The sequence below is a fragment of the Hemicordylus capensis genome, chromosome 6 (assembly GCF_027244095.1).
Source record: "Hemicordylus capensis ecotype Gifberg chromosome 6, rHemCap1.1.pri, whole genome shotgun sequence".
Classification (NCBI taxonomy): Eukaryota; Metazoa; Chordata; class Lepidosauria; order Squamata; family Cordylidae; genus Hemicordylus; species Hemicordylus capensis.
This window is the reverse complement of record NC_069662.1, coordinates 4,297,852-4,309,035: the sequence shown is the minus strand read 5'-3', so window position 1 is coordinate 4,309,035 and position 11,184 is coordinate 4,297,852. Positions and strand designations below refer to the sequence as shown.

General features: G+C 48.7%; 1 protein-coding gene across 2 annotated transcripts; it reads right to left on the bottom strand.

Moving 5' to 3' along the window:
- Positions 1 to 1,331: 1,331 nt before the first annotated feature.
- Positions 1,332 to 10,954, bottom strand: LOC128331772 (immunoglobulin superfamily member 1-like). Of its 2 annotated transcripts, none has more exons than XM_053265618.1 (9): positions 10,933 to 10,954; positions 8,372 to 8,656; positions 7,758 to 8,042; positions 5,669 to 5,767; positions 4,510 to 4,531; positions 3,007 to 3,054; positions 2,517 to 2,545; positions 1,679 to 1,830; positions 1,332 to 1,593 (listed from the first exon to the last, which is right to left on the bottom strand). In XM_053265618.1, the coding sequence occupies exons 1-9, from the start codon at positions 10,934 to 10,936 to the stop codon at positions 1,486 to 1,488; spliced, it is 1,032 nt and encodes a 343-aa protein (XP_053121593.1). In that variant the 5' UTR covers positions 10,937 to 10,954; the 3' UTR covers positions 1,332 to 1,485. The 2 variants fall into 2 exon arrangements, with proteins under 2 accessions (XP_053121593.1, XP_053121592.1); XM_053265617.1 differs by lacking the exon at positions 10,933 to 10,954 and adding an exon at positions 10,180 to 10,313.
- Between the last annotated feature and the right edge of the window lie 230 nt (positions 10,955 to 11,184).

Genomic DNA, 11,184 nt, shown 5'->3' with positions numbered 1-11,184 from the left:
TTCTCTGGGCCAGAGAGGGCTGCGTGTAATTTAGTATGTGTGTAATTTGGTGGGGGGCAGTGTGTAATTTAGTATGGTGGGACAACTTTTTAAAATTTAAAGTGGTTTTATGCAGATATTTCTTTTATCTCTTTTCTACTGAAATATAATATTTTATTATTTATTTATTTGAGACATTTAATATACCGCCCACTCCGAAGACTCTGGGTGGTGTACAACAACAGGCAAACGGGCAACATTAAAAATCACATTACATTAATAATTAAAAATTATTAAAGAGCTAAAATAACTACCAGAAAACAGAAAAATGAACTACAGGGCAAAGGCCTGGCGAAAAAGAAAAGTCTTCAATAGCGATTTGAAGATTGGTAAGGAAGGTGCTAGCCGGATCTGTAGGGGGAGAGAGTTGCAAAGGAGCGGGGCAGCAACCGAAAAGGCCTTTTCACGGGTCCTAGAGCCCCGAACATCTCTGAAATCCGGGACCGACAGAAGGGCCATCTGAGCTGATCTAACCGGATGGGATGTAACTGGAAAGGAGAGGCGGGTCTGTAGGTAGACGCCAGGCCCCACAAGGCTCTGAAGGTCAGAACCAGGACCTTAAATTGAGCTCAGAAGTGAATAGGCAACCAGTGCAATGACTGTAGGAGAGGTGTCAGCCTGTCATATTTTCTGGCACCCATGAGTAGATGAGCTGCTGCATTCTGGACCCGCTGCAGCTTCCTGATCGTCCTCAAAGGACAATCCAAAGTTGTTTACAGATTTCAGCATTAGAATAAAAGCAAAATCAAGCAATTCAATACAAACAAACCGCAGCAACAACACAGTAAAATAATAGAAAACCAGAGAAACTTGATAGTGTCTTCTGCAAAAGCAAAGAACGGGGCCATTCATAATACTAAGACACCTTGTAGGATATAGCCTAGTCATGTCTGAAGGCTTATTTTGGGATGCATAGCACCAGTTCCTTGTTCTCTTGCCCATGTACAGCTACTGCACAGTCCTACCTTGAATGCAGTACGTTTGACAGTGACTTGAGAAAAAACAGAGTGTTGGGTTGGACATGATGCTAGTGGACTTAAATCAGTGTAAACCTTACTTTGGGATGTAATCCCACCCCCGTTCCTTGCATAGAGTTCCTTGTTGCCAGGGTCCTAGCTCCAGCAGGGAGGAGGCAACCGAATGTCTTATGTTGTTAACTCAGCCCTGATACACACAACCCCAGGCTTCAGGGTGAATAAAAATCTTTGGTACATTTAAGCTATGATCCTGAGCGGTTTCTGTTCAAATCAACTGGGCTTATTTTCAATAAATGTGATTAATCATAACAATTATTTAATTAAAGATTTAGACTGGAATTTCTGGGCGGGGAGAGAGAATGGTTTTCCGACTCAATGACAGAAAGAGACAGGGTGGTAGTTAGAGGGGCATGTCTGAGGGGGTCTTGTTCAAATGAGGATGGGAAGAAAGAGTAGGTGGAAGTAGCTATCATGGAATTTCATCGTAGAGGTTAGCCTCCTTGGTGGAGCCCCTGTTTTCATCTTTGAAGAACGTAGAGCAGCTGATGCCAAGAAGCGTGTAACTCAGGTCAGTTTCCTGGAAGACAAAGATGAGGAAAATGCCATCAGGGACCGGTCAGGAAATCCACAGACCTTGCAAGTGTGGCAATTTCGAAACTCACTGGGAATTCAAACTCTGCTCCAGAATCAGCATCTTCATCGCCCTTCTTCTCCTTCGGTGGACCACCAACTTCTGCTGCCCGCAATTTAGATTTAGGAAGGACGCCCCAGTCTTGGCCCATGGGCTGTGAGGACTCCTCTCTTTTCTGAAGAGCTAATCATAAAACAACCTGTCTTCTTGGGTATCATCACTGGTGATCAGACATTGTTTTCTCTATTTGCCCAGTAGGTGGAGCTCTTTCACTCAGAGGGGTGGTGGTGAAATGTTGATGTGGCCCGCAGGCATTTTATGAGTTTCCCAAGAACACAACTATTGGCCTTCTTTTCTATAGCTCTTTGTGGGTGGCCTCTCTTAAAAGCACCCACCCATTCCTTGAAGGGAATGACCCCCCCCTGCCCCCCCAACGTGATAATTTTCTCTCTGTCAGCTCTCTCCACACCAGGCATAATATGGGTGGTTGTGTAATGGTTTTATTCCTCAGTGTCAGCATCCCTTGGGAACGTCCTTGTGTTGTATTTGAGTTTGGAGTCAGGGAAACCAGGCAGGATTGCTGATGGTCAGCTGTGTGCCTAGAGTGTGGGCACAGATGTGCACCTAGCAACCCCCAGGGTCCCCTTTCTTCCAGCTACAGTATTACATTCTGGGGGCTAGGGTCACCATCCTTCCTTGAACAGCTGCATGGGAGGCAGAAATCCCCCCCAGCAGTAATTATGGAAAAAGCTTCACCACTTGAATTTCTGCCTGCCATGTGGATTTCAAAGATACAAGAGCCTTCTCTCTGACAAGTGGAACCCCAAGGGAGCCATGACAGGGAAACAAAAAGACCACTTCTTACTTACACAAAGCATTTCCACTGGGGTCTTTGCACCTGAAAGGCAGAGCAATAGGATGGTCAGTGAGTGAGTGTGAGGGTCTGAGAGCAGCTGGAGGGGAGGAATATAAGGGCCATTGGGGTTGCAAGATTTGTAACCATCTCTGCTCCTCTGCCTTTAACAGCAGCTTGAGACAAAGAAATTAAGCAGGTGCAACTTGCTCCTGGCGTAGTGATACAATAAATGATGGGGAAAGTTTCAGTTGGTATAATTTCTGCATGCCAAGCTGATGTGAATGGCATAGAAGCAGAGGTGGGAGAAGGGGTGGCAACACTATTAAAATGGGCAAGGGGGGGCAAATTTGAGGGATGCATTTTGGGAAGGTTCTGGGACTAGATATTAGCTCAGTTAGCCAACATTTGTCTGAGGGAAGGTAATAACTCCGACAGCTTTCCCCCTGATTGTGAGGATGGACGAAAGGGACATGGGCGAAAGGAAAATTAACATTCCTTCCTACCTCCTCTTCCTTATGGACTGCTGAGACTTTAAAGTGTTCCAGTAAGTCCTAGAAAGGAAATAGGAGAGGAAGGGAGGGAGGACATCAAAATCAGTAGAGAGAAAAGAGAATGGCACACAGCATGATAACATCAGAACATGAGAACAGCCCTGCTAGTTCAGGCCCAAGCGGATATAACTCCAGCATCCTCTTACCCTCACTGGTCCACCAGATGCCTCTGAGAAGCCCACAGGCAAGAGCTGAAGGCATGCCCTCTCTCCTGCTCCTGCTCCCCTGCAACTGGTATTCAGAGGATTCTTGCCTCCGAGGATGGAGGTGGCCTATATTTTATATTCCCCAGCAGTTTCGACGGCATCCGGGGACTGAAGCTTGGGGACCCCGGCCAAGTTTGGCTGCATGACAGGCTGGGGTCACGAGTGGCCAGTGTGGGTTCCACCGGTGGGGGTAAGAGGCACCATTAGGCATAAATTAGTAGGTGCTCACCTCCGCTACTGCTGCACCTGAAACCTGCTCCTGGATGCTGTGTGCCACTCAGCACCTCCTGCAGTGGGGGATCAGCTCCACCTCCACCACTCACCTGGCAGAGGCCATTTGCGTGGCCAGTAAATGGCCTCCATGCAAGTGTGGGGGCCAGGTGAGTAACGGAATTGATCCCCCACTGCAGGAGGTGCTGGGTGGCACACAGCTTTCAGGGGCAGGTTTCAGGTGCAGCAGTAGCAGAGGTAAGCACCTACTAATTTACGCCTAATGCTGCCTCTTGCCGTTCCCCCCTCCCCAGTGGTGCCCACTCCGGCCGCTACTGCATGGAGAGAGTGTGTGTGTGTGTGTGTGTGTGTGATGCTGGTGTAGGCCTGAGCCAGACCGAAGCCATGTTACCTTTCATATAACCTGACTGTGTAAAGGGAGGCCTAGGGGATTCCTTATAAGGAGCTGCTTTTCTGTGCCAAGGAAGGCCAGGAGAGACTAGATAAGAAGGTGATGAGGTATTCACCTAAAAGAATACATGTGCAGAAGTTAGCTGGAAATTTACAGAAAGTCCAGACAAAGGAAAGGGGCAGTACCTATGCACCATCTCCTAGGCTAGAAATATGTCATGCTCGTAAATGATCGGGGTCTTGGACTTGAGCGATAGCTGCCAAGACCTTTGCTACTATAGAGCAAAATAAAGCCTTTTTAACCCTTCTCGACTGGTGATGTGTTTGGCTACTGACCCAGAAAAGAACCTCTCTTTGTTGGGGTACAACAATGCCACTGAGCCCTCTAATCTAATGTGTGCAATAACTTAGGGGTTCCCAAGCTATGGGCCCCCAGCTGTAGTTGGACTACAACTACCACCACCCCCTGCCCAAAATGGCCAAAGGCCTGTGCAAATGTCTTTTCCTGCTTTTAAGTGCATAGAGTTGCATTTGGTCAGCCTAACCACACTTGCACGTAAAGCTTCGGAGAAGCCGCTTTTCAATTGTGGGTTTTAAAAAAATCAGCCCCGGTTTCACACTCACTCACCTGGCTGAGATCCTGCTGCTACCTGAGAAAAGAAAAGAGAAAAACATGCTTTGTAATGGAGAGTGAACTTTGTTGTGCTGCCCTTTTGGTCTTTGTCTCTCCTCCTCTGTGGAACATCTTGGGCTCCATCGTCATTTAGGGCAGGGGTTCCCAAGCACTGGTCCCCAGATGCTGTTGAACTACGTCTCCCCTCATCCCTATGGGGGTAATAGAGGATGATAGGATTTGTAGTTCAATAGCATCTGGGGGCCTAAGGTTGAGACCCTCTGCCCCAATGGTTGGGCATGATCCTGTGGGAGCAGACAGTCCTGCAGTTTCCCAGTCCTGGGTCATATAGGGCTAGAAAGGTTAAGACCAGCTCTTTGAATTGTGCCTAGAAGCAAATCAGCAGCCAGTGTGGTTCCATCAGTACTGGCAAGATTTCTTCCTGAACATTAGTGCCAGTTAGCAGCCCATAGGAACATAGGAAGCTGCCATATACTGAGTCAGACCATTGGTCCATCTAGCTTAGTATTGTCTACACAGACTGGCAGCGGCTTCTCCAAGGTTCCAGGCAGGAATCTCCCTCAGCCCTATCTTGGCAAAGCCAGGGGAGGGAACTTGGAGCCTAGATGCTCTTCCCAGAGCAGCTCCATCCCCTAAGGGGGAATATCTTATAGTGCAAACACTTCTAGTCTCCCTTCCATATGCAACCAGAGCGGACCCCAGCCCAGTTGCTGTATTTTGCACCAACAGACGTTTCAAAAAACAGTCTTCAGTGGCAGCCCCATGCAGGGCATCTTGTAGTAGTCTAGAAAAGAACAGGGGCGCCCTCAGGGTTAAAAAGGAACCATGGCAATGATACTCCAGCCCAAGGGTTGGTGCCATTTAAAAACTGGTTTCTGTGCCTTTGTCAGCAGCCTGACATGCGGACAGGAGAGGCTTTTCCTGGTACTGTGCTAAAGTGGTGGGGAGAAGCTTCACCTGCTGATATATAGATTTCTCTATGTCAGGCTGCTATTAAAAAGTCTCAGGGCCATGGTCAGAATCAACATGTGATGGAAAGCGTCATTCTGGCTCTTTTGTTTCCAACAGGGGTTTCTTCCAGGCTTGCAGGGTAGGCCGGAAGACCTGAGCAGCCCCTCTCTTGGCACTCAGCTCTCCCCCACCCCCCAAATACCTTTCAGCTTCCTCTTGTAAAGGCAGGCGAGAAGCACCAGGAGAACGAGGGTTCCGCCTCCTCCACCGCATCCAATGGCCAGGGGGAGAAGCAACGATTCTGCGCAAGAAAATGGTTATTCACTAGAGATCTGCTGCCAGAGATTGGGCTGGTTTTGTGAATGTCAGCATTCACGGGCCTCCAAGTGGCTCAAGGTGTTGCATTGGCCAAGATCATCTGCCAGATGCTGCCTTACCTCACAACTTGGGTGGGAACCGGCCCTTTGCAAAACCAACTCTTGCAAGGGTCAGACGGGTCCCAAAGAGCTGCTTCAGCGGCAGCTCCAAGGGGCATCCTACTGGTGCCCCCGTAATCCTCTGTGTGAACTGACTGCCCCACCCCACCTCTGCCTGCTCTACACACCTTTCTTCTTTGGCTGGTGAATGTCCCTCACTCCTAGGACCACAATCCGCCAGCTTCCAAACTGCCTTGCTTGTCCCTTTTTGACAACAGCACAAAGGGCTGAGTCTCGCAATTGATCTAATGCGGGTCTGCCGGAGTCTAGTTATCCCCGTGGTAGGTGTGCTCCTGTAGAGCAATTGTGAGAACTTAGACATTTTCCTTGAACTCTGTTTGGCAGTGCACCAAGCCCACACGAAGCCCACATCATCAAGCTGACTTCCAAGCTAAGCTTGTGGATGTGGGTTTCATATGGGTTTGGCTCATTGCCAATTGGGGTGGGGGAAAATGTCAGAGTTCTTGTGATTGCTGTACAGGCACGTGCACACCGTGAGGCTCTCTAAATTCCTGCAGAGTCCACATTAGATTAATCATGAGATCCAGCCCAGAGGCACTCTTGCCCTGTCCTATGCAGGGTTTTATTCCTCTTTATAGAAATGTCGTCTGCGAGAAGACCACAATTCCAATTTCAGCTGTGTGGTCACTCAACAGTGATATAAATAAACTCCTCATGTGTTCGAAGGTACTCTCTTTATTATTTCTCAACTTCCAGTACTGAGCAGAGACATTCAAACAATTTGGATCTGGGGATTTCACAACTTTGAGGTCTATTAATACGTTTTTATGCAAAGATGAAAACCAAAATTCTGTGTCATTCATGGTATCTGATTTGGCATGAAATCCAACAAATTAACAGGCCTGATACTGTTACCAGACTGCCTCCTTTCCCCTCCATCTGGGAAACTTTGACTGCCTATGGAAGACCCTGGAATGAAGTCATGAGTGAAGCAGATTTGGCACATGAGAGCCCTTTTGTTCTGCGCTTCCTCTGAATAGCCACCACAACACTCACTTCAGGTTTGGTGCCTGGTACCTGGAAGCCTCCCTTTGAAAGTTTGAATTTTCCACCTTTGGGATTTTACACAGAAATAAAGCCTAAAAAGAGCTGAGCTCCAGAATACAGAGCTGGACCTCTAGTTTGGACATGCCTTGATCTCTGGCCCAAAACTTTGCTGAAGCCTTGTTGTGGGAGGTTGGTGATCAACACTGCTTTTTACTGCCCTGGAGCCTGCCTGGCTGCTCACCCATTGTGTATTCAAATCCCTTTCCCTGAGTGAATTTACTGAACTGCTGAGTCCCAAGTTGGAAAATTGAACTGCAGAGTCTAGAATCACATGGGCTGAAATGTGTCCACACTACTTTGTGTGGACCTGCTGCAGGAAGACCTGCACTGGACTGCCCTAGACAATATGGGAATCCAGAGTCCTTGAGTCACTTGTCATGGAACCATACCTAAGACTGCCTGCCTGAGAGCTTCTAGATTCTTGAGCAGAACCCCAGAGCCTTTGAGGCTGTGCCATTCCCTATGTGGGCCTGCCATTGACCAACCTCTGCATCTGACAACCTGGGAAACTCAGTGCACACCTGCAAGCTGTGGACACACAGAATGCCACAGACCTTGGTGCCACACTGGCACCTTGCTACCTCTTACTTGCTACCATTACTTTGGGAACAGTTTTTTGGGGGGCCGCCCAGATGTTCTCCTGGTGGGAAATCCTTCCCTGCTGGCATCGCTTTCCAACTTCAAATGCAGCTCAGCCTCCCACTTGCTCATTCAACAGACTTGCTCTGAAAAACAAAAAGGTCTCACCTGTCACTGAAATATGGATGGAGTTGCTTTCCAGGGAGGGGATCTCTTGTCCATATTCCAGAACCTGGTAGCTGCAGGAATAATTTCCAGCACCTTGTGGAGAGAGGCGCAAGGTGACCTGAGGAAGAAAGGGATCGCTGAGAGGTATCTGCTCACTGTCCTTGAAATACAAGATCCTTGATGCGTGATACTTATCAGGAGCTGAGCAGGTGAGATCTATGGATTCCCCACTGGTATAGACGTCTTGCTTTGGGGTCACGGAGAAGGCTGGAGAAGGAGGAGGGTCTGAGAAGCAAAGGGAAGGAGCACAAAGAAAGGTGGGTATCAGGGAAGGTCGATCTCTGTTGGTCAAAGTGTAGACCATCTCCCTCTCCCTGCATTACAAGTGACTTCCACATCAGGATGCTTTACTAGTGTGGAGGTATTGCTCTACATAGTATTGGTGCTGAGTTGGGGGACCAGAAGGTCAAGGGAGGTCAGAAGCAGAGGCTAATTTCAAATGGAGAGCCTCTTCTCTGGGGTGGACAAGCTCAGTTCTTCAGGAGTCCCAAGCAGAGCACTGTCTCCCCTGTGATCATTAATCAGGCTTAATTTGAAAAAATAAAAGGCCTCACCCGTCACTATAACACTGATGGAGTTGCTTTCCAGGGATGGGATCTCTCGTCCAGATTCCACAATCTGGTACCCACAGGAGTAATATCCTGCATCTTGTAGAGACAGATTCAGAGTGGCTTGAGGGGGTTGAGTAGCAACGAGAACCGGCTGATTTCTGCCTTTGGAAAACAGGATCCTTGATACAAGTTGTTCATCAGGAGCTGAGCATGTGAGGTTTAAGAATTCTCCACTTATATAGATGTTTTTCTTTGGGGTCACGGAGAAGACTGGAGAAGGAGGATGGTCTGAGAAGCAAAGGGGAGGAGCACAGAGGAAGGTGGGAGTCAGAGAAGGCAAACCTTCGTGGGCTGAAGTGCTGAGTCCTTCCAGTTGACCCCCATCAAGGGTGTAGCTATAATTGAGCAAATGGGTTCAAAGAACCTGCTCCCCCAGCTCTGGAGGGCCCCCAGTTCCACCCCTCCCTATTGTCTTCATTATTGCACTCACTCCAAGGGGCTGCCAAGGAGATGGGTAAACACGGGCCCCCTCCCCACAAACTTTTTTTGTTGTGAGCCTCACACAAGCTAGAGACAGCTCAGCCTTCCATTTACTCATTCAATAGGCTTGCTCTGGAGAAGAAAAGAAAAAAACCCCTCACACCATCACCCATCACTTTAACACTGATGATGTTGCTTTCCAGGAATGGGATCTCTTCTCCTGATTCTGCCAGTGTCCCAAAGGGCCATGGAACTGACCATGGAACACCAACGCCTCAGTGTCCCTAAGGGGACCAAAGGTGGAATCAGCCTCTGTCTGCAAGACAGGTGTGCCCTCAGCTCCTGAAAGATGGTGTGCTCAATACTTTGGGCAGCAAAGGTTCACCTTCCCTGATCCCTGCCTTTCTCTTTGCTTTCTTCTCAAACTGTCCGCATCACCCAGACTTCTCCATCACCCCAACGCAAGGTGTCTATATCAGTGGGGAATTTGTAAACCTCGTAAATGTGTAAACTGATGATGTTGCTTTCCAGGTATGGGATCTCTTGTCCTGATTCTGCAACCTGCAACCTGCAACCTACAGGAGTCCATTCCTCCATCTTGTGCAAAGAGGCAGAGGGTGAGAGGAGAGGATGTGGGACTGACAGAGGCAGCTGCGCTCCATCCCTGAAAAAAAGCATCCTTGACACACGATGCTTGTCAGGAGCTGAGCACCTGAGCTTTATGAATTCCCCACTGATATAGACAACTTGTGTTGGGGTGATGGAGACGTCTTGGGATTGTTTTAATAAAGGGCGGCATATAAACTTAATACTAAATAAATAAAATAAAGTCTGGAGGATGAGGATGGTCTGAGAAGAAAGCAAAGAGAAAGGCAGGGGTCAGGGAAGGTAAACCTTTGGCCCACAAAGTACTGAGCCCCTCCATCTTTCAGGAGCTAAGGGCTCCCCTGTCTTGCAGACAGAGGCTGATTCCACATTTGGTCCCCTTAGGGACAATGGGGCGTTGGTGTTCCACGGTCAGTGGGAAGGGGGATTCTAGCTGTGGTTCCAGACAACACTTCATATGGTGAGGCAGCACTTCAGATGCTCCAATGGCAAGCATTTTGTCAGGTTCACTTGCAAAGCATATTATTTGTGCTGAGTTGGGCAGCAGAAGGTCAAGGAAGTTCAGAGGGCGGGGTGTGTGTGTGTGGGGGTTCAAAAGGCATGAGAACCACGGCTTTGAGGTGAATGTATTCCGTTCCTCTCTAACCGCACATACAGCTCAGACTCCCACTTGCTCCTTCAACAGGCTTAATTTGAAGTGGGGCTGGGGGTGGGGGAGAACTCACCCATCACTGCAACACTGATGGAGTTGCTCTCCAGGGATGGGATCTCTCGTCCAGATTCCAGAACCGAGTAGCAGCAGGAGTACCTTCCAGCATCTTGTGGAGACAGGTGCTGGGTGACCGGAGAGGGTGGGGTAATGATGCGAGACAGTGTCTCTCCATCCTTGTAAAAGAGGATCCTTGCCACATGATGCTTATCAGGAACTGAGCATGTGAGGTTTATGGATTCCCCTCGGATATAGACATCTTGTTCTGGAGTGATGGAGAAGTCTGGAGGATGAGGGCGTTCTGAGAAGAAAGGTGGGGGTCAGGGAAGGTGAACCATTGCTGCCCAAAGTATTGAGCACACCATCTTTCAGGAGCTAAGGGCACACCTGTTTTGCAGACAGAGGCTGATTCCACATTTGGTCCCCTTAGGGACACTGAGGCATTGGTGTTCCATGGTCAGTGGGAAGGGGGATTCTAGCTGTGGTTCCAGACAACACTTCATATGGTGAGACAGCACTTCAGATGCTCCTGTAGTAAGCATTTTGTCAGGTTCACTTGCAAAGCATATTATTTGTGCTGAGTTGGGCAGCAGAAGGTCAAGGAAGTTCAGAGGGCGGGGTGTGTGTGTGTGGGTTCAAAAGGCATGAGAACCACGGCTTTGAGGTGAATGTATTCTGTTCCTCTCTAACTGCACATACAGCTCAGACTCCCACTTGCTCCTTCAACAGGCTTAATTTGAAGTGGGGCTGGGGGTGGGGGAGAACTCACCCATCACTTCAACACTGATGAAGTTGCTTTCCAGGGGTGCAATCTCTTGTCCAGATTCTGGAACCCAGTAGTGGCAGGAGTACCTTCCAGCATCTTGTGGAGACAGGTGCAGGGTGACCAGAGAGGGTGGGGTACTGATGCGAGACAGTGTCCCTCCGTCCTTGTAAAAGAGGATCCTTGACACATGACGCTTATCAGGAACTGAGCACCTGAGATCTACAGATTCCCCCCGTATATAGACCTCTTGCTTTG